We start from the raw sequence: 23,704 nt of genomic DNA on the forward strand, positions 1-23,704 counted from the left end.
TGGGAGAATTTATTCTTTCAGGAATAATTGCTATATTCTTTAACTCCCCTAAAGCAAAGTAATTTTACAGCAGCTCAGTGAGTTTGCAGCATATATAATTTTGTTCTTTATTTGAAGTAGGTTTTGTAGTGCTTTACCTCCTGGCAGATTTTGAGATTCTCAGTAAGTCCCATAATAAATACCTTTACTGCCTTCTGATACTCCTTTATTACTGCTGCTTTGACAAGGGATGATGTCTACAACTCTTAACAGAACTCTGTTTCTAAAAGCCTGAACCAATGCAGTCTGTAACTCTAAATTTTGTGGACTCATTGTTGAAGATTGTACTAATGCTGCCCAGACACCCTGCAGGCAGCAGAGCCATGTGCACACTAGGTGGGCAGCACTCTCAGAACAGCAGGTTTTAAAATCCAGACTTCAGGCATTTCCTTTTTCCCTGCCCTGTGAGTTAGTGTTTTTTACTGTGCTATGTCAAATTTCTTTAAAGAACATTAATTCTTGGGAGAGGACCTTCCCTTTACTTCAAAATATGTGTTGAGGTGGTGTAGATATATTCACTCACTGGGAAAAACAATCTTAAAAGGAGCCCAGGAAAGCAAAAAGAGCTGTAGCTCATGGGCTCTATTGTCCAAGCAGCCTGTCCCACAGGGAGAACGCTGATTAATGGATCCTGGCAGGATGAAGTAAAAGGCTGAATTGTAGTCTTCTGAAAACATATTTTTGTCCTGATTTTTATCTAATCTTTGGAGCAAGAGATGTGAATTATTAGAGCTGGTAAAGAGGAATAATAATAATATCCTAAGAAAATAGTGTTTTCCAAGACATATCAACACTGACGTGGTCTGAAATTTTAATTTTTGTTTCCTGTGATTTCCTAATAATTGTTTTCATTTCCATAAGGGACTTCCTTCAGTGGCTTTTGAGAGCTGTCTGACTCACGCTGTTTCCCACGACTCCAGCATATGGGGGTGAGGATATCCAGAGGAATGATAGAGAAACAGAATGGGGTTTTTTCCACAGTGCAGATGGATAACACTTTTCCCAGAACAGGCCAAATTCAGCTTCCAAAAAGACTCAGGCAGCCACATAGAGGGGGGTACAACCCAACTGGCTGTAGAGCCTGTTGGGCCAGAGGATGCTGAAGATCTTCTCAGCTGGTGTCTTTGCAGTACGATAAGTAAGGCAGGAAATACAGTTACATCGGATCTTTGCTAAATCTGAACTCAAAGCTAAATCGTTGTGCCTTTTGCCAAATACCACAGTGTACATAATGTCTCTTTCTCTTCTTCCTGTTCCTTATAAAGATACTTAGTTTAAGTCCTAAGATTTCACATCCAGGGCAGTTTCCTCTGCTGAAGTCTTGCTCTGCAGTGAACTGAATTGTTGAACGTTTCAGTGGAGAGTAGGAACACAAGGCATAGCTGGAACCTTCACTTACTTAAAAGAAACTATGCACTAACAATTTTGCAAATTTTGATGAAATATTTACTTGCTAATAGTCCTATTTAATATTTAGAGGTTATTGTCAACCATCCTCTCACTATGAGGGGTTGGTATTTGATGGAGAAAAAGCTTCCTTGGCTAGGAAAAGAGGAATGATTTTTAGGCTCTCTGAGAGAATATACCACTTTATCAACTGGGAAATTGAATTCTGCTGTCAGAGCTGATCCTAGTTAAATGAATGGGGAGAACTAAATTCTGCCAGGGTCATCTCCTATTAACCTTATACCCTTTACCAGTCAGGGTTTTGCTTTTATAGTGATTATCTTCATTTTTTTAAAATGTTTTGTAGAAGTCTTCCTGCATATGATGCAGTTCACATTTTAGAATAGTTCTCATTCCCAAACATGTAGAGAAAAGACACCTATGTGATCTGTGCCATTGGAAAGGCATCTGCTTTGGAGTGCACAGTGTTACCTACCAGTTACTGATTAGGCATTTTCTTTTCTTCAGTAAAGGAACATTCACTAGAACTCAGTCCTGTGAGTAATGAGGCTAATGGGGTATCAACAGCTGGTTATAGTTATCCCAGCCTGGCTCTAAGGCACTTGGAAAGGCATGGCTAGAGCTTAAAGGTGATGTCCTACTCCCTTAAGGGCACGAAGGTGGCAGACTGCTGTCCCTCTGTGGTTCTTGATGAGCCACATCACCTGCTCAGACATCAATGAACTGCTTTCCAGCCACTTCAGGGGGGATTTGCTGCTTAATGAAGTCCTGCTGTGCTCACGTGTGAAAAAGAATGGAGTAGTGGGAGGTAACAGGGGCCAGGCCTGGGGTGATTTGGTTCTGCTCTGTGCTGTGCACTTCAGGGGATGTCATGATTGCCACCTCACACCCTATTTGAGCTCATCCAAATACCATGACCCTGAGATCCTCTCTACTCCTGTGTTTATTGTTTCAACAAAAACTTGTCAAGAAGTAAGACTTAAGATTTTGATGAATATAGATTAGAGATTTGAAATATGATTTAACTGATGGACTTGAATAAGTAGAGTGCAATAAGGTACCAGAAATAGGCATCCCATAGGCCATTGCTTAAAGTTATACCAGAATTATATTAGCATTGAGAAGCATCAGAACGAAATATATTATTGGCACTACAAGTAGTTTTATTTCCTTTTGCTCCTTCTGGTTTAATTCCAGCAGTTTCACCTATTATGACTGGTACCCTCTATTACCAGTTCAGCAGTTTGGCATTTGTATCCTTCCAATCCTGAATATTTTATGTATCAGTATTTCACTTAGGCAGCTCCATTTCTCTTGGCAGCATCAAAGGATGTCATCACAATTTTGTCTCTTGGCTGCAAGTACATAACAGAGGACTAAATGTTCTTTGGTTGCACTCAGTGAGAGCTGGACAGACTTCCAAAAAATATCTCTTAACAATGTGTCGGTGACCAGAGCATTGAAAAAATCAGAGGTGCCCAGACTGTGGCTTTTTCCACATTCTTAATTCCTTCTTCCTTAATCCTTGGAAAAGTTCCTTTTGCTCCTGACGCCTGTCTCCTCTTTCCTTTGCACTGATAGTGTCCAGATACATAATCTTGCTGATCTGCAACAATATTTCTAGCCAGAGTGACACTGAAGTCCCAGGGAAACAGTGTTTCTGGCATTTGGATGCATTTGCTCAACACCTTCTTTTACATTTGAGTGTGACTGTGTTTTAATAAGAACAGAGGGGAAGCTACAAGCTGGGCTTCAGATCCCTGGCCTGGTGCTTACAAAACACTGCATTGATTGCTGTGAATATCTAAGGAACTCTCTGTTCAGGGCCTGCATCCTGCAAGAAACTGATTTGCAGGTACTGATGCACTTCCCTACGGTAAAATAGATGTCATCTTGTCAGTGGGAACTCATTGAATTTTTACTTATTAAAGAAGATAATCTAGTATTTGAAATGGAAGTTCTAGGGAATTCATTTGTCTGATGAAAAACATGGCACAGACTCAGACTATTTTTCTACTTCTATTTGTAGTCTTCCTATCAGGTCCAATAAAAGTGGTTTTCTGCAAAAGAGCAGCACTTGCCTGACATTCAAGCACCCTGTTGTTCCCTGAGCACTTTCACAAAGGGAGAATCAGTGTGGTGCATCGAGCTGTCAAAATCCACCTCTGGTGACTGCAGGGCAATATTAATGGAATGAGGTGCTCAGTTCATGCTTTTGGCATACAGTGTCACTCTTAATCGCTGAAAGGAAAAGCAGCTTTGCTTCTCAGAGTGGCTGAGAGCTCTGCAGAGGGGAGCAATGAGCAGGTCTGTGTGGCTGCTGCCAGCACACCCTGCAGGACACCCCGGGTTACCCCTGGAGAAGGGACCAGAGGCACACAGAGATACAGCCAAGTGACTAAAGCAAACCTGCCCCCAGCCCCAGAGGTATCCTCTGTTCCCAGAGGAGGCTCTGAGCTCTCCTGAGTCAGCAGCAGGGTGAAGAGGTTGTTTGCTGACACAGCTGATTGGCATTGCAACCCAAGGAATAAGCTTGAGAAGGATCTCCTGGAGATCATTTCAGCTCCATGGAACAGCTGAGCCTTGCAAGGCAGAACTTGTGCAGCACAAGCCCCTTGGAATGGTGTGCTGCTTGCTGAGGTGAGTTTTGGTATCATGAACTCTCGGAAAAAGCAGTTTTGTAGAACTGGTTTCACAGAAATGGCTAAAGCCTTCAGGTATTCATCAAAGTCTACTCTGAACTGTCTTTTTTCTTTTTTTTTCATTTTGGATTCCTTCTGAATTTGGTTCCTGCTGTAGGAGATAAATCTTGATCTTTTCTCTTGATAATTTTTTCCTATCTGTAACTTTGAATTTTAGTGGGTAAGTGACAAAGAATAAGTGGAAAGTGGCCTTTCTATTCCAGTAAACTTAGGTTTTCAAAAAGCCTGCTATTATTTTTTGGAATTGAGGAATAGACTTTTTTGAACTCTTCTTTCCTCTTCCTAAAACATGCTCCTAACTTCAATCTGTTCCATAGCCAAACCCATAGTGTGCTGATTAATCCTATTGGCCCTATTACTTTTTTACCTTAAATCTTTACAGAGGTGAAATTTGATTATATCACAAGGCATTTTACTTGTCTGTTATGTGAGAGAGGTAGAACTGTTTAGCTCTCTCTTCATGAATAGGAGGTCAGGATGGAAGCTAAAAGACAGAAGAGAAAACTGAACTTGAGTTCCCCACATCTCTAGAGAAGTGCTGCAGTGACAGGTATGGCAGGGAGGGTGGGGAGAGAGGGGAACGTGCATTGCAGCCTGATTATTTGGACATGTGCTTTGGTTTTTGATGTATAAGCCATGGCCTTTTTTGTCCCCCCCAAAAAAAGAATGCTATAGTTGCAGAATTCCAGCATATGCACAGCTCCTTGCAAAGATTTTACCATCTAAAACTGAGAAAAGAAGTAATTAGGATATGTTTCTTTGAGTGTTTCCTTTTGGTTTGCTTTTGTGGCCTCCCTCTCAGTGTGCTGAAGGTTTGCAGACTTTTTCTTAAATTGCCACACACACAATATAACAGCTGAAGTTTGGGAATATCACACAGGGAGCCTGGCATCTGAGGAGAGGCATCACAACACAGCTGTACAGGCTTCTTGCTATAAGCAGTTTCTTCTTGGGATAAATATAATTTTCTGAAAGGGGAAAGAAATAATAGAGCTACAGAGCTGGTACCTAGAGAAACTTCAAAACTATTCTTGAGCGAGAGTTGAGGAATGGCAGGATAATAAGTGTTAAAGATCTTAATGACAAGTGTTTGAGTTGACATGTCTCTCACAGGAGACTTGCAAACTTCAGGTTTATATATGAAAGAAATTCTTGATCAGAAGGATGCTCTTCCATTGTCGAAAGAGCCCAGACGCTACATAATTTATCAGCCCATAAAGCATTCTCTGAAGCCACGTGCTGGCTGTGTAGGAGAATGTCATTTAGAGAGATATAGATCAGGCCAAAGGTGATCCAACCTTTTCAAAGCTTGGAAAACTCACTACATGATATGTGTGACTTATAAAGGCTCAGCTCCCAATGTGGCTGTGAACTGGAGACCAGCACGGGGTGACAATTAAAGAACAAGCTGTCAAATCACCAAGGTTTTGTTAACAGATGGCAACTGACAGCAGAATAATAGGAGACTTTAATGGGTATCTGCTACATACATCTATAATAACAAAAATGCCCTTTTCTTGCTAATCTCAGGACCTGGTAATTATTGACAGGGGGGATTATCTTGTTCTGAGATTTGCACTGTACTTTGTAGTTATTGAACCAGTCCTCAGTGCCCATTCAGAAATGGGAATCCCATCACATTTTATCTTCCTTCAGCTGTTAATATTAACATTTTTTTAAACTGTTGATTTCATTTATACTGCCTTTCATGTTCCAAGTGACCTCATCCTGTTTATAAAAAAAATATTTCTTTTCCGGAGTCTTTCACAAAAGTTTTGACCTTTCAATCAAGAAACTTTTCATAGAAACAGAGGTGCACAAGGATGGGATTCTTGGAAATCAGCAGGGTTCTTCTGTATTGCATTCACTGTGTCTTCAATTCTGATTCTTAGTGTTCTTGTGATTAATGATGTATCATCATAAATAAATGCTGAAGAAGTTGTTGAATTGTTCACTGTGTAGTCTGGGGAGGTGTTGGCTACTTTAGCTCGTTGGATAGAAGTTGGACAACTTATGTGGTCAACATGAAGCAAATTTTAGGTAGTAATAACATCTCAGATATGAACTGATGCAGTGCATTTGCACTTCACATTAACTGGTAAGTTAACATGGTTTCAAAATGTAGTGACACATCACTGCAGGAGGAGACAGTGAGTAACCACACATCGTGTGTCAGACTGACTTCAAAATTTTCATCACGAGGAACCTGTTGATTATAACAGACTTTACCAAACTGTGCAAAGCAATAATTTGGGCATGGTTTCCTGCTTCTGAGCAGGCATTTGCTTTTAAGTTCCCAGTTAAACCCAAGGTCCATGGCTCTGAAGCAACTGTCCAGCTGTTTGTTATGCCTGCGACGAGGGCCATGGTAAATAGCAATTTTGGAGGGAGACACTTTGGAAGACAGCAGTGGTGCCAGATTGAGCCTTCTTGTTTTGCAAGCTATTTGTAGAGAAGTCTCAGAAAGGGCCTCAGAAATATTACATGAATAACATCAGGAGTAGAGTACAGGAACATACCATGTATCTACAGTATTTAGGCAAACCTGACTTCCTTAGTCAGTCCCTCTTCTAGTACAGGTAAAACATTTGCTGTACTTTTCCTCTAGTACCTAAAAAAGAGGTTTTGTGTCACTTGTGGCTTTTTTTTGGGTGCAGCTATAGCCTGTTCTACTAGTGATTTCATGTTGTCTTTTCCTAGATTAAGTAAGGTTTCTCCATGCATGTTTATGTGCACATATACACACACAGGCAAAATACTTTTTCTATCATCTCTAAAAACTCACTGCTTTTGCTTGGGTTTGTCCTACTGTTTTGGTCTTTCAGCCCCCATTTGCACACTTTGTCCTTGAGTTTTGTCCTGGCTGTGCAAGGTTCTGCAGGACTTTTGGATTTCCATGCAGTACCACAGCTCAGAGTAAGTGGCATTGCAGTCTGATAGGAACATTGAAAATAACCAGATTCAGTTCAGGCCTCTTATTAAGAGCTACTGGTTTTTATCATTCTCAAGTATGTATCAGTTTTGGCAAGGAGTTGTGACAAGTTGTTTTTACCAGGCTAATTGGCAAGTGATGAGTACAGTAGCTTACTACAATCTTTCGACTGGAACATTTGAGACGTTTCACTTCGACCTATTCTGTATTTTGAAAAGCCAGGCTGTATGTTGGTATTATGCAGAGTTGCACACAGAATAATGCTTGACAGACTCAAGGAAATAGCTAAGGGATGGACAAGGCATACAGAAAGTAAATGTATTTAAGTATGGGATGTTCCATGTTGGACCAGATTTGTTTGATGCAGTCAGAGAAAACCTCTTCCTGTTCTCAGTAACAGAGCTTAGAACACAAGCATTGTCTCTCCCTGCCTCTCAGCCTTATCTTCTCAGAGGGGAAAGGTCTGTCTGGGTACCAGTGTTAACTCCTGGACAGCACCACAGATGAGGAATTAAGACTGTGCCATTTCTTGGGAGCCTTCAAGATGAGCCTGTTTGTCATCTTGTGACAGGTGTGATCTCTCACTGGGCACGTTTATGAGAATTACGTTGACAATATTCCTGCAAAGGCTTTTCAGGTCATCTGCTGTGTTTCAGATGCTGAAAGAGGCTGACTCCTCCAGCCTTGAGCAGGGAAACAAGAGCTATTGTGTCACGCAGGACACTGTGGTACTGATGACTAACATACTGTTGCCACTGACAACACAGACCGTCTGTATGACTGGGAATGGAGTTTGGTAACGGGGGATTACACAGTCAGTGACAAGCACGTGTTAGTGGGGCAGGTACCAGTGCTGCAGAATGTTTGATACCAATAGAAGGGCAGAGGGTTAGCAAAAGAGGCTTTCTATGGAGAAGATGGGGAGTGCTGGAGTTTTATCTGTCTAGCAGGAAGCTGCATATTTAGTATGTTTAGGATGAGGTAGGAGATGGGCATCAATAAAGCCAGTCAGCCTTTATTCATCAGCACCATCATGAACACCAAGAAATAGTTTTCATCCACGGAGAATACCAGCAGTTCCCACCCAGCTGAGCACATCCCTGCTTCCCTGCCACACCACCTCCTGGAGCAGGTGCTGAGAACACCAGAGCAATACTGCCTGGGAGCTGTGGGAATTAGGCCACCCTCCACTGTGTGTGTTTCAATACAGCTTTAATTGGATTTTTATTGTTTGCTTCCCCACACCTTTGTTCCAACAACAGATGGGGCCACTGTCCTACCACGTAGGGGGCTGAGCTTTTTATCTCAGCAACACTCTTTGCTTTACAGTTGCCCTTTATTTCAAATAGCATATCAAATATCCTGTTCAGAGAGCAATGACATCAGAGGAGGGGGTCTAAAAGGAAGTAGTAAAAGAAGAGGAGATAAAATCTAAAAAGTTTTAACTATCTAATAATTATTATTAATATTGTTATTTTCATAGAACTTCAACAAAACAATTTGTGCTTATATTGTTATTAGTTTAAATGGAGTTGCCTTTGTGTCAACAAGAGAAGAATTTTTGTTTAAAGTACATAATTAGATGGGTCTTTCCATCTATGAGCTAAGCTACTTTTCCTGGTTTTCCTGGTTCCTCGGTCTGCAATGTGACTGAGGGTACAGTCTGTCCTGTCATCCAGGTCATTAACAAAGAGGTTAAACAGTTCCAGCCCACTACTGATGCCTGGGGCACAGCACTAGTGGCTGCCTCAGCTGGACTTGCACTGCTGTCAACAACCCTTTAACCAGGCAGTTCCATCAGGTTTTGATCCACAGTCATATCTACTTCATACTTCATCACTTTGTCTGCTAGAACGTAATGAAAGACAGTGCTTGAATGGCTTCCAGAATTATTATCTCTGTCACCTTCCCAGACACTGAGGGAAGCTGACTGGTTGCAGTGTCCTGCATCCTCTTGAAGACAGGAGTGACAGTTGCTTTCCTCCTTGAAACCTTCCCTGACCACCACAACCCTTCAAAGATGATCAGGAGTGGCCTCACAGTGACAACTGAGCAGCTCCCTCAGCACTTCCCATCAGCTCCCCTGGGCATGAGCCTGTCCACTGCATTTAAAAGTTCCCTGATTTGTTCCTCCTCTGCTGATGGCATGTCTTCCTTGCTCCAGGCTTTCCCACTGGCCTCAGGGGCCTGAGATTTCTGAAGGTGAAGTCGTGGCCTCCCACAAAGCTGCTGTGCTGTCTGGAGGTCCATACACCCATAAATCACCACAGCACCCAGCTGAGTGCTCTCCTTGAGGGCTGAGGCTTTTCGTTCCAGCTGCATTGGTGAAGAAACTGCTCTATTTGCATAGCAGCAGATGGGAAAAGTGGAGAAACTGATTTTTGGAAAGGGATACTTACACAATATATCAAGCAGATGTGACTCTTTTTTTCCTTTCAGAAAAGCAGATCCCAGGTGAAGTGTTCCTTCATCTCCTTCTAGAGGATGAAAAAGCACTGGTATGTTGGAAGTGTCTTTCAAAACTCAGTTTACAAAATAGCACCCTGGGTCATGGGGCTGTGCTTCATCATCCAAAAGTTCATCTGCCAAAGATGAACTCATTATAACCCCTTCATTAAGGACAAATGCTTGGCTATTCCTTCTTAAAAACATCTAACACTGGAAACTTCTCGCTGCTGCCCAGTCAATTTCCAAAAGTATCCTTTTTGCTAACGTCTCACATAAAAATCTCAGTCTATTCACTTTTTCACAGCTGGTTTAAACCATTGTTTTGATCATCTGGATTATAACATAAGGGAAATAATTTAAAATAAACAGAAGCAATCCTGCTAAGGACAATGTTGTTTGTGCATCTCAAAGTACTATGCAAAACCAGTGACAGCACAGAGACAATAAAGACCATCAAATGTTTGTTTCTTACCTGCAGGGAAGGCCTTCTCCTGACCTAAAGGACTAGACAGGTACAGAGGGGCTCAGCTCGTTTATGTCGGGGTTGTCTCTGGAGTGTCGGGAGGGCTGTGGTAGCTCACAACAGCTGAATAATGGGTCCCTTATTCAGAGATGAGAATATTGATTTGGCTACAAAAACGGGACTGAATTGGGCAAACCCCACTCTCTCTTGCTTTGCTTTTCACTTTCTGAAAGATGAGAAGACGTTGCAGCGTTCTTTTGACCACTCTTGCTGTGAGTGTGGGCTTGTCTGATTCTGCTGCAGGCTCTGTTACTTCACAGAACAGTCAGGATGTGCTGCCTTGAAAGCACTTAATTAGTGGGCCTGATTCACTCTATTAACAGCCCCCAGGCTGTGAGTTCCCCCAGACAGAAGTCTGTGCAAACAGGAGCTCTGAGCTGTACACTGATACAGAGCATGTGTCACACTGCTGAGAGGACACTGGTTTAAGGAATAACAAGCATTTGAACCAAGTGGATTGTTTAAGTGCTGTCCTTCCATCAAACCTGCTGGGCTGCCGTTGGTTATTAATGTTCTTTTGTACAGAAAACCTGCTGTGCCAGGACACAGGTGCTGCAGCACAGCTGGCACATCCTGTCTGGTACACTCAGGACACTGCACACCATGTAAAGTGGGTTGGTGTGACCATGTGTCTTTTGTCTCTTTTTCCTCTACACAGAAATACCAAATACGGTATTTTCTGCTGGAATATGCAAAAGCAGCTGATGTTGTGTGGTTTATGCGAATGAAAAGAGGTGGGAGAACAAGTTCTCCTTAGTGAGCATTCTCTGTTTCTAAATGCAAGTGCAATAACAATGGAAAAGGCAATACAAAGACAAACAATTTTAATGGTAACTCTTCCAATTGAACTATTAGTGTCACAGTCTGTAGCTCAGGAACTGGCTGTAAATTCTTTCATAATATAGTTTTCATCAGTTATCTGTCTATCTTCTCTCAGATGAGAGGACCAGCTTCTCACAGTACAGTGTGCACTATTATCTGTGAATGTGAAAAAAACCTGTTCATTTTAACATTAAAGACAATTTAATGCTTGAATTAACAGGCCTAATTTCAGTCTCTCTTGGTACAAAGTCTTTCCAGATTTTAGTTCCCTTTGGTCACACACTGAAAAAAAACGTCTTCTTGCTTCTCCCTTCATTTTTTTAGGAAGTGGTGAGCAAGGCACAAATATTTCAGTGTCCTCTCCTCTGGGTCTGTGTGAACATGCAGACTTGCCTGTTGTCTTCTGTTCCTTTCATGCACGTTCTGTTGGGTGACATGCTGCATTCTCAGGCTGATGTGCTGAGTGGATACACTCCATTCAAACAGGGCTGGTGCACCTGAGTGCTTCAGTTTTCTTTCCATCAACATGATGCTCTATTTACCACCAGGGCATTTAATCTGCCCTTTTGGTGTTCATTTCCCTTGGATATAACCCAAAGTACATATCCCCTGGTTGTGAGGAATGCAGGGCCGTAGCAGCTGCCTCTGTCTTTTTAGTTTCAAATGGCCACACAGAGTACACAGCACTCGAAGAATAAACTTTAAAGGCTCTATTTTAAAATATTTGATTTCGCTGTCATTCTGCTCAGGGTTGGGACAATAGAGAATGAGTGTTTGATGATCTGGGAAATCAGGTCCTCTGTGCAAATAAGGTTTTCTAGGGCTGCTAGGTGGGGGTGAGGATGCATCCACCCTGGTTCAGAGCTGCCTCCACGTTCCCAGTGAGCATTGTTGCTATTGATGGTGCCTGTACATGGCAGGGACAGCTGTGAGCTGGACTGAGCCTGGAGACATCCAGTTATCCAGTAGTGTTACCTACCGAATTTTATACTTGAGGGGGACTTGCGAAATTGCTGACTTTGCACACTTTTGATATAATTAAGACTGTTTTTCACCCTGGGGATTTTTACTTGCACATGTCTGCTTGCAGTGCTGGGTGTTGTCTTTGTGCTCTTCCTGTGCTGGAAAGTGGGGAGGGAAGTTTGCAAGGGAGACAGTTCATTAACAGCAGTCCTATTTTAAGGGAAATCTCTAGTTAGTTTGTGAAGAAGCCTGACTGCACAGACATAGCAAGGGATTGTCATCAGCACACAGTGTTCCGCTTTGCTCCCACCACAAAAGGTATATCTAAAAAAAAGAGCATAAAAACAACATCAGTAATTTGGGATTTATTTTATTTTATTTTTAGCTGCACAAGATACATTTCCCATTTCAGTGGAAATCTGCTTTACACCATAGACACTATTACAGAGTAGGGATGTACACAAAGGAAAGAAATGCAGTAGCTTCAAATACTTTTAAATTTATAATTTTTTATTTTTGAAGGTGCAATTTGCAGCTACTTAAAGGGCCACCAGATGGGAAATTGGTTTGGATAAAACTCAAGGGATAATTCAAAAGAAAAACAGTAATTAATGTTACACTACTTAATATTTATTAAAAGCTGTTCTGTTAATTGAATAGATTGCAGTTGTCAGGGACCACTGAGTCACACATTCTATTGTTTTATAAACCACAGACCTTAGAATTTACCTCAGTACCTGCTGCACCAAGCACAAAACCTGCATTTTATCTGAAACATTTTTTTCCTGAAAGGCCTTCAACATATTTTTAAAATTCAAAAATACCTTAAGAATTCCATTGGAAAAATGAATTGGCTTTATAATTTTGATATGTAAGTAGTTGTGCATCATTATATATGGTGCATCATTATTATACACACACATTTGTGGAGCATGCAGTAAAATTACTGTGACTATGCACAGATTGCAGAGCACAGAAAAGCAAGCAGACAAGTCCAGTGTGCTCTGCAGGCTTTATTCTGGCTTCTAATGCCCCAAATGAACTGTCTCTCACTGCTCTGACTAGCAGTGGAGTAGCACATCTCAGAGAGCTCCAACCTTCCAAACCACCATCTGCTTAGACAATCATAAGCCCACCAACAAGTGCTTGTCAGGAATCACTTCAGGCTAATTGGTCTCTGACACATTTTAGTAGTTAATTTTTAAGACCCAAAATCCATCACTACTACACATTAGTCCTCAAAGATAATGACACAGCTGTCCTTTGGAAAAAAAGAGCCTCAAGTACTTGAACTATCACAAAATTATAGAAGAATAGTTTTGAAATAGCCATGTTCAAATTTTAACTGAAACTAAAAGGAAGCACTGATCAAAACAACATATCCCATCATCAACAGCTGCATTCGTTTGCATCATTGGTAAATTTGATTTTGTTTTGTTTACAGTGAATGAAGAGGTGAAACGACCATGCAAAATCACTGGTGCAAGTGATTTTCACTCTTTTCAAATGTGCCTTCTTCCTGACATAATTAGGTCTAACTATTCGCTGTGTTCTGCATCTGCAGTTATCACGATTTCATCCTTCCATTTAATCACAGCATCTCTGCTATCATTCCAAAGATGTGGTCAGCAGCTCTAGAGGAGCAGGCACTTAAGAGGCCAGTGATGGCAATGATGCCTTTTCTTAATAATACCAGCAAAAATTTTGACAGAAATAGGGCAAAATACAAAATTCACTCTGTTATACAATATATAAATCTCACAGTATTAGTCATAAAGCTGAAGCCTGTTTACAATTTCTGGTTTTGTCCAAAGTCCCTATTTATTCCCCTCAATTTCAATGTTAACATCTGTTGGAACAATCTGCCTGCCTATTGTTTGTCTCCAGAGAAAGAAAACCTTTAGTTGTGGGCTGTGTTCCTTTTGTATCTCTGCAGCCAGCTGAGGGGCACCTTGTGTAAGATTTGTTTTATTCTTCTGGGGCTCTTGACAACTTTGAAGCATCTAAAAGCAACTGTTTCTGGGCTCTTTTAAGGTCTTCCTCCAGAGAGATGAGTATCTGGAGAAGGGGTCTACCCAAACCTAAGGGAGCATGATCAATAGCACTTCTGTTGTAGATGAATCTTAGTCAAGCACTCTGCATGAACTTGAATTTTCCAGCATTATGTAGATTCCTTCTGTAAATCAATACATAGATTGAATGTTCCCTCTCAAGCATAGCTGAGAGGCAGATATGTCTCAATATATATGAAATAATTAAAAATAAAAAAAAAAAAGAGAGGGGGAAAAAAAGCCCACCTAAATTAGATCAGTTCTCAACTGGACCCAGTTCTAGTGAAGCACTTCACAAAATCACAGAATATGAGAGGTTGGAAGGGAGCACTGGAGGTCATTGATCCAATCTCCCTGCTCAAAGCAGGCTGTCCTGGAGCGCATTACTTTGTCTGCTCTTCAGTAGATCTTGAAAACAGACCTGCAGTATCCTCTGCAGTGAGCAGAAAGGCTAACATCTGTTTTACCACCTCTTTATTAAGGAGACAAGGTTCAGCGGGCAAGGTCAGTCGGCTGAAATTTCCCATTTCTGCAAATTAAGGAGTTAGCAATACCAGGCATGTTTGTGGTTAAGAAAAACTCAGCTCTCAGCAGTTAGAAACTTGGAAGCAGTTAATGTGAACGGCAAGAAGAGAAGGGTCTACGGACATGAAAATCCAAATAAGCAATGCTCTTATTGTTGTTTTTTAAACATAAGGTGGCAGTTAGAACAATTCTAAACCCAGCCAGTACCTTCCTGAAGAAGCCAATATTGAGAAGATTTTGAAAACTACTCAGAACACACTAAATTGCACACATAAGAAAGCATCCTCTGGTAACAGAGAGAAGCAGATGATTTCCAGCTCTAATGTTTACAACTTCTGGAAGACAGATATATTGATCTCAGCGGTATGGTTCCATCTTTGATAAATGTAAATATTTGGATGCTAACTCGTATGGGAAACTCCTAAATAGTTTGTAAGAAAATGATGGGATTTGATTTTTTGAGGGAGTGAAACTGAACAGGTTTTCAAAATTTAACTGCCTTTCTAATTAGATTCAGTTTATTTAGGTTTACAACGGTTTAAGCTTATACTGCTACAAAAGGAAATCTAAAGACAGATGAAATACCTGTCAAAGAACATCAATTATGTTACCCAATATATAATAAGCCAACTAATTAACAGCAATCTTCAGTTATGTGACACCATTCATCCCCTGCCGTAGACGTGGTTTGCAAATGAATTACTGAAACATATGCAGTAAAAAACATTATCTGCATTTTATAGAGCTCAAATGGAGGCCTAGAAAGACTAAAGTGATTGCCATGGCAACAAAGAAAATGTGTGCAAAGATGAGCAAAGTACACAGAAATGTCTTATGTAGCAGTCTCTTTCTAAATTTCCTTTTTCTTTTGTGAGTATTTGTTGTTTCCTTCCCATCACTATCACAGCTCTGCTGCCTTGTGTCAGCTGCTTATTCTACATATTTCATAGATAATTTATGATTTCCTAGCCTTATATTGACTAACAACTATTTTCATTGCGTAAAATAATTTGAGCTTTTGATTCTGTTTTAATTTAAGGTTCCCTTGTAATGGGGCACGATCAAGAACACACTGTTTTAAGGCATAAATAGCCTGTGCTCTCAACTGAGATGGATGTATGTCCTTTGTGTTTCTTCAGTTAAAACTAGTACAATGCTAAAGGACAATTATCTTTTAGTAGTAAGGTACCAGTCCCTGACTGTATTTCCTTAGCTTGATGTAGCTGTGCTTGCATTAATTTCTGTAAAGAAATTAACCACCTTCTGTGATTTTCAAACTGTATTTGCCATGTCATGTTTTGGAGTGGAAGTCTATTTCAGATTTCAAAAGACAGTTCTGCATAGTAGCACTCCTCACTGTTTCAGTATTTCAAGGGGAAGACAGCTGAACAAATATATTTGGGGCTTAAGATACAAGGCTGGGTGTTTTAGAAGCATCCAGGTGACTTAAACACACACATCTCATTCCCAGGAGGAGCTGCAATGAGATTCCAATCAAAAGTGCGAGGGCTGAGTACAGAGTGTGAGGGCAAACACGTTCTCCTCCTCCTCTCAAGCTCTGGAGTGATAACGTTCCATGTAAGATATTGCCAGACCTCGGCTCTTCACACAGACCTGGTCACTTCTACTCAAGGAAAAAAAAAAAAAACAAACTTGGAGAAAAGTGTAAGAAAGGACAACTAATAAGCTGAGGTGAATGGAAAACCTGCTGTGCAAAGAAAGAAAGACAGACTGTGATTTAGCAAAAGAGGTTCAGGAAAACATGAATTCGTGCTCAATAATAAATTGGGTGAATAAATGCCATAGGGAGAAAAGTAACTGTTTAAGCTCAAGAAAATAACTGATGGTGTGCACTGTGCATGCACATTCAAGCTGGAAAGTGGAAAGTTTCCAGCAATAAGAGTACTGTGTTTCTATTTCCGAAATGATGGGAAGGAAACAACTGTGGTGGAGTTTTTTGAATAAAAAGGAGCTTGATAAGTCCAGGACACCTGCAGCAGCTTCAATTGCTGCCAGGACAGCGTTTCTTTGAAGTAAAACAGCTCTTTTACAAGGACTGTGGATAATTACCTGAACGCTGTGGAACTCTTATATAATGGAACACAATCTGCCCCCAGCTATTCTGCAAACGGAACAAGCAGGGATAAATGGATTGTCCTGATCACCAGTGTTTCATCCAGGTGTGAAAGAACTGATCTGCCCATTTTGAGCCTGAATTCACTGTATCTATTTGGAGAAAAAATTAACCAAACATTTAAACAATATGGGAACCTACATGCCCATAATTTTACAGTTATAAAGCACTATGGGCATACAGTTACTCAATGCATAAGGTTATATGAACAGGCCAGACTGTGAGCCTGAGGTTATAGACATAAATCTGTAATAGTGGGGATTTAACAGCAGATAACTAAAATGTATAATAGAATGGGGTTTCTTTGGTTGTTCTTCACTTTCTACCCCTTTCTTTCCTTTTGTATCCACCTCATGCTTTTTATTGACTCCTTTATTTAGCTCCTGTGCTCAGGAAAAAAGCTGGTTCAAAGCTTGGCTCCTGTAGTCAATCACAAAACCAGTCCAGCTTCTCTTGTATCTTCCAGGCTATCTTTGGCATTCTGCTTTTCCTCCCTTTTATTTGGGCTTTCTTGTTTGTTTTTTTGTTTTCCCCCTTCCTGTTGTGTTTGCTATTTCTGTCCTTTCATGCTGATAGTCTCTTTTCACTCTAGGTGTTGAAAAAAGTACAAGACAAGGAACATCCCCCCAGGGGACTAAGTGCCAAAAGAGGACCTTCTTTGTCTTTGTCCCTCTTCCAGTCCTTTTCTTTCCAAATACTCTCTTTCTTCCCATTCCTACTGTGAAAGTTATTATTGCTGTCCCCCTGATATCTTTCCTCTTTATTAGACTATTTCTTGCTCTTTTTTATTTTCTCTTCTTGACCATTACTCTACTCCTCCTAACTCAGTGTACAGCCTGACTAAAATTTTGTTAGTATGTGTTGCTGAGGTTAGATTAAAAATCTTTCTTCATTCAGTGAAGTTTCCTTCATATCAGAGACATTCTTCTGTGAGCATATAACAAATGTGTGTTGCCTACTGCAGAATCTCAATGCTGTGGATTTATAGCAAAACATTTATGTGAATATCTGTGTCACTTCACTCTTTAAATATGGGGGATCTCATTTCTAATATAATCCCATGTTCAGTGGTACTGCAGGTGTAGTAGAGACAATCTCTCAATTCGTAATTACTTACAGAATCATACAATGGTTTGGGTTTGAAGATTATCCAGTCCCAAACCTCTGCCATGGGCAGGGACAACTTCCACTGTCCCAGGTTGCTCCAAGCCCCTTCCAATCTGGCCTTGGACACTTCCAGGGATGGGGCAGCCACAGCTTCTCTGGGCAACCTGTGCCAGGCCCTCACCACCCTCACAGGGAAGAATTTCTTCCTAATATCCAATCTAATCTCTCCAGTTCTCCACCCAGCCTATCCCTGTGCTTGGGATTGTCCCAACTCAGGTGCAGGACCCTGGGCTTGGTCTTGTTGAACTGCGTGAGGTTCACCAGGACCCACCTCTCAAGCACTTCACAGTCCCTCTGCATGGCATCCCTTTCCTAAACTTGAGTACTTTACACTTGCCGATTTTAAGACACTTGGTTTACACACATGCTCTACCCTGAAGCCTGACCTTACAAAAAAACCCACCCACCCACCCACCCAAAAAACCCACAAAACCAAAACAACCAACCAACCAAACAACAACAACAAAAAAGAAGCTTTGGGGCAAGATTTAGATGTCTGCCTGTAATTTTGTAACTAATTAAGATAGACAAAAATACATGAGTGTAGTTAAAAATACATGTCCAGAATAATGGTTAAATCCTGACAGCAGAAAAGTCCAGGGGACTAAGACGTTCTCTTTTCTTCTGGGGTTACGATGAACAAAGGTTGATTTCAGTGGACCTTTGGCAAGTCCGCCCCGTGCGATGTCGGGATGACTCGGTCTCTCGGTTTACTCTGGACGGGTAATGCTGCGGGCACCGTGCTGCTGCAAGAGCGAGGGATGTTCGGAAAGTCAACAGAGGTGTTTGGCAGTGCTGTCAGAAATCTCAGGCAGCCCCCTCGTGGCCACTGCTGTGTTGGAGCAATTGTTTCGGCTGTAATCGCTGTCGGCGCTTGTGGTCACAGAACACACCGAGCGGCCTGAGGAGAGCTGGGCTGTGGAACAGACCGGAGGGGAAATCCCGGGGCTTCAGATTTTAATTTTAATGTTTATTGCTGGTTCTGGAGGGTTGTGTGGTGGGGGTTTTTTCCATTTATTTTTGTGTTTGTTGGGAGTGGGGGTTTATTTTGAGGAGGGAGATCGTTTGGTGTTCGAACGTTTCCGCGGATCCCTCTGCGCAGGGACGGAGCGGCCCCGGCGGCCACGCTGTGTGCGGAACGCCGCTCCTCGCCTGCACTACCGTGGTTGGCAGGAGCGCCCCCGGTTTATCGGCTGGGATGACAGGGCCAGGTTTCCACCGCTCTCCCCGCTCCAGAGCGAGCCCCGCCGAGCTCCGGCCCGGGGAGCTGCGGCGCCGCTGAACGAACCGCGCTCCAACTGCCGCTTCCGCCCGCAGCCAATCACGGCGAAGCTCTGGCTGCCCACAGCCAATCAGGGCGGGGCGCTGGCTGCCAACAGCCAATGAGCGCGGGGTGCTGGCGCCGCCAGCCAATGAGCGCGGGGCGCTGGAGCGGCCGGGCTGAGGGCGGGCGCGGCGGTTGTGCCCGGGCGGTTTGAAGGCGGCGGGCGGGCGGCCATGGCCATGGCCGAGGCGGGGTCGCCGGGGCCGCAGGGGGACGGCTGGGCCCTGCCGCCGGCTGGGAGAGCTGCCGGCCCGCAGGACGGCGCCGAGCACGCGGAGGGAGGTACGGGCTGCGAGGGCCGGGCGGGGAGGGAGGGCGGGCAGGGGCTGCCCGGGAGGGACGCGGGCACTCCGCGCCCGGAGCTCGGGCGGTGCCGAGGGAAGGGACGCGCGATGGGCCCGGGGCGGCTCCGCGGCTGCAGCGCGGGCCGGGCTGCCCGAGCTCTGGTCCGCCCCGGGCAACCTTCGTGGGCTCGGCCCGGCCCTCCGGCTCGGGGCGTGGGGCCGTGGCGGGGGAGCGAACCTGCGGATGGTTCTGCAAATAAACGCAGTTAAATCTTGTGAGTTTCTAGCTTTTAATCGAGAAGCTCCGCTGTGTTTCTCAGGTGCCCACCCCGGGTGCTCAGCTGGGCGTCCGGGAGCGTTTGTGTGTTTGGAGCGCTGACAGTGTCAGGAAAATCTGGTTCCCTGCAAGCGGCTCCCCTGCCCTCTGCCTGGGCAGCACAGTGTGGGGGTTTTGAGCATCTCCTGAGCATCCCCGGGCAGTGCAGATCATCAGTGGTGTTTGGTTACAGGCTTGCAGACTGTAAACAGAGAACAACCTAGATTAAGTGGCTTGTTCTGGAACACAGGCTGTTGCTCTGGAGTTCATAGTGTGGCTCGTACAGGGTGTTGCTGTCAGAGTGGCTTGATTTGGTTATGGGTGCGTAGAAATAAAATCCTTATTTACAGTGTACATGTAACAGTGTTTCATAAATCACACTAGATCATCTAAGGCAACTTCTCTCTACATATTACCACAGGGGTTGTGCTGCAAAGACAAATGAAATTGTCTAAACACTTGTAGTTGGCTCAGACACTGGTTCTGTTTTTTTTGTTTTTGCAAATTAAGTCTGACCCCGAATATGTAAGAATTTTAACAAAGGGGAGGTCAAGAGTGCTAACTTCCATTACCCATCCTGAAATGTGAGGGATGTGTTTGAAATAGTGCGGAGTTTTCTTCCTTTCTTTTTAGGATTCTAATAAAGGTCAGACTGCAGACTCATGGAAATGCAGAGGCCTGCAGATTGTTACAGAATCAAGTTATGGACAGTGAGGGTGTCTTGAGCTGTTACATTAACAAACAAAACCACCCGAACAACAAAAAACCTGAATCATCATCACACTTGGTTTCCTTTGGTCGTCTCTCTAATGCTTTCTAAACTTAGGGGTGAGCAGGCCTGAGAGATGCTGTGAGACCAACAGTGACTGGTCTGAGTCTGTAAAAAGAACCCTTGTGGAGAGGTGCTGTTGTTGCAATGAGCCCTTCAAAGTAAAGATGCAGCCAGTGTCCATTTAAGTGGACTAAGAATTACAATGCTGTGACCTTCCTGTCTGAATGTGTTGCTTGGAATTTCCTTTGTGGAAACCTCAGGTGCAGAGACTTTGTTAGTTTATTAAAGTACAAAAAGAATGCTTGTACTGTAGAACAGGAAAAGACAAGGAAAGGGAAGGGCAAGTGTGAAAACACATCTTTAGCTCAGACTAGTACCTGCAGTTTATCATGCATTTTTCTTATAGCTTGCTCTTTACTCACAATAATCCTGAGTGTCATTCTGGATCAGCTGTGTGTGGGATCAGCTGGCTTTGTGCATGTTCCAAAATAATTTGGTGTATTGCTTGATACCATGTCTGGTGCCTAATATGTACATGAATGGCAATGTAATACCTAAGGGGTTTTAGCTCTTACCTGGAGAACAGAGTAAATTAGTACAGTAACTGTGACTCAGGGCAGGTGGGGACAAATGAGACTCTCTTTTGGGACAGGGTTAATGTTCTGGAGAAAAAAGCAACTAACCAAGTAGGATACTCTCTTCACTTAGAATAATTAAGATGTGTTGTAGAAAGCAGGTTCCTGATAGGTGTTAAGCTGAACAGGAATTCTGTGGGAATAGAGGATTGAGTGATAACTGCATTGAGCTGACAATCTGTGGGGTTTGCTTTGCTCCCTCTTCTCTTCCCAGCTGTGCACCAGGAAGATGCTGAGAGTGACTGGAGTGCTGACTCCTGTAGTGATTATGGCAGTCGTGGCAACGTGGTGACTGCCTTGGGAAGGGCTGTGCCAGATGGGAACGTGCTTCTTCCAGATATTTTTCACACTGATCATCTTTTCTTTTACGAGCGGTTCAGTGCTTACCAGGATTACATCTTGGGTAAGTCATTTCATAATAGAAAAAGAAGGTGGTGTCAGTTTTCTTGTAGTGACTGTTAAAATGATCCAGTTTAAGTGGAGTCAATTGTATATTAAGCTGTGACATGCTTTTAATGCTGTAACCTCAGCTGCTCCAGCTGGTGGACCAGGAGGCAATGGTTTTGATGTAAATTAATAAAATCTGAATGGTGGGAAGGCAGATATGTTAATAGTGGATTCTGTGCCTTGTTTTAGTTTGTCTTATTTGAATTTTTCTGCATGTAGTAAGCCTGATTAAGATAAGGCACAGGTTATGTGTTTAGTGCCATTGGCACTGAAATCTTCAATACCTGGAGGGTTGAGTACTGGATCTCTTCTTCCAGAGAAGCACAAAACAGATGCCTCTCCAACTCTCTCAATAGTAAGAGAAACAGCAAAAATGCTGACTGTTACCGTGAGCAAAACAGAATGAAGTCCAACTTTGGAGGTGGTAGAGGAACATTTGAACTGTGTTGTCTTTCATTTTCCACTTATCTGAAGGACTTTTCTTTCATTCCTTGCATAAGTGTACTGTCTTCCATTTCCTTTTAGCTGACTGCAAAGCTTCTGAGGTGAAGCAATTCATAGCTGACTACCTGGAGAAGGTCCTGGAGCCATCTGGCTGGCAGGCAATCTGGCGCACTGATGTGTTTCAGGTTGTTGTTGGGGTAAGTGGAAATTTGTTGCTCAGGCATTTGTCTCTAATTAACATCATTTGCCTCTGTAACACACTGGTTATCTATGTTTACCAGCTGGTAGGAAATAATAAGAATGCTGTCATATCTAATTGCCAATAATGGCCAGAGCAATAGGAATTTTTTTCTAAGGGCTTGTTTCTTGAAATGGGAAGGGGGAAAGCCGAGCCTGTGTGAGTGAGCTGTGACGTAGAACTGCAAGGGCACAGAGGGGATACTCGGTCCAGAGCTGTTGGTTGTAATGTAGTTGGCATTTTTATCAGTAAAATTATTCTTTTTAACCCACCTTGGTACTGACAGTAGCTCTTCTGCTTTGCATTCAGCTGTCTTAGACTCAGCTGGGATACTCCTTTTCTAGTCCTCTCAATGTCCAGGTCATACATCTTTGCTGCAAGCCTTGGATGTTCAAACTTGCAATTCCATTACGTGGTTGAAGAGGGAAAAACTTTGTACCCCCTCAGCTCTTCTGCCCAGTTAGTGACAAAATGGCTCTCTCTGGCCCAGACTAACCCTTGGATTGTTTGTATCCTGTGGGCACTTTGAGAAATGAGCCCTGAAGGAGTCCTGAGGAACTGTAATGTGTTGATTTGTTTGAGTCTGAGGATATTGCTTTTGCCATTTTTTAAAAGCAACAAAACAAGAAACCTAAATAGGGAGAAACTTACTGGCCTTGTTATGAGCATTAGGAGATATTTGAATGTAGTTCTGAATGTGGAAAAGGGTGTGTGGTTCTGAGAATCTTCATTCTGGGCTATCCCTTCAACTGCAGAGGTGGCCTTTGCTGTACTGTGTTGGTTTTGTGGCTCAGCTGGAACCCAGTGCGCCCTCCTGACTGAGGCATGTCATGCCCACCTTTCTCAGCTGGATCTAAGGTTCTGAGAACTCTTCACAGCTCTTCGTTCCAACAGGTTGTTGATGTGGATTACTCGTCTCTGAAAGCAGTTGTGCAGCTCAGTGATCCTTTCCTGTGTGAGTCACGGGACAGCAGCTTTACCTTGGAGTGCATGCAGGAACTCCTGGAGCTGAAGCAATATCAGATCCTACTGCAGGAGCTGTGGGTTGTGTATGATGAGTCAGGAGAGTTTGACCAGACAGCACTGGCTGTAGAGCATGTCAGGTAGGACAATTACACTCTGCTAGTACCCAGTGGGTCATGTCCTGAATTCTTGTGGCCATTCTGGGAGCTCCATGAGCCAAGCTCTCCAAAGTAAATCTCATGACTGGTACTCTGAGGAGACTGTTTTCCTTTTCTCTTCCACCCCAGATTTCCTTGGACTGAATCACCTTGCAGACTCTAGTATAGTGTTTCTTTCTATTCTATATAATTTTGGTGAATTTTTCCTTTTTTTGTCACCTTTTTTTTTTTTTTTTTTTTTTTTTTTTTTTTTTTTTTTTTTTTTTTTTTTTTTTTTTTTTTTTTTTTTTTTTTTTTTTTTTTTTTTTTTTTTTTTTTTTTTTTTTTTTTTTTTTTTTTTTTTTTTTTTTTTTTTTTTTTTTTTTTTTTTTTTTTTTTTTTTTTTTTTTTTTTTTTTTTTTTTTTTTTTT

At 42.5% G+C, this 23,704-nt stretch overlaps 1 protein-coding gene across 1 annotated transcript in view; it reads left to right on the forward strand.

Annotated features, from left to right (window-relative positions):
- The first annotated feature begins 19,210 nt into the window (after positions 1 to 19,210).
- The window catches only part of SHCBP1 (SHC binding and spindle associated 1), a 13,892-nt gene continuing 9,398 nt past the window's right edge, over positions 19,211 to 23,704 (forward strand). Inside the window, exons 1-4 of the mRNA XM_027889857.1 lie at positions 19,211 to 19,319; positions 21,259 to 21,447; positions 22,017 to 22,132; positions 23,068 to 23,276. Coding sequence (XP_027745658.1) covers positions 19,211 to 19,319; positions 21,259 to 21,447; positions 22,017 to 22,132; positions 23,068 to 23,276 — 623 coding nt within the window. The remainder of the gene's footprint in view (positions 19,320 to 21,258; positions 21,448 to 22,016; positions 22,133 to 23,067; positions 23,277 to 23,704) is intronic.

The sequence above is a fragment of the Empidonax traillii genome, unplaced genomic scaffold (genome assembly GCF_003031625.1).
Source record: "Empidonax traillii isolate 1590-97213 ecotype Southwest subspecies unplaced genomic scaffold, ASM303162v1 scaffold273:size739602, whole genome shotgun sequence".
Classification (NCBI taxonomy): domain Eukaryota; kingdom Metazoa; phylum Chordata; class Aves; order Passeriformes; family Tyrannidae; genus Empidonax; species Empidonax traillii.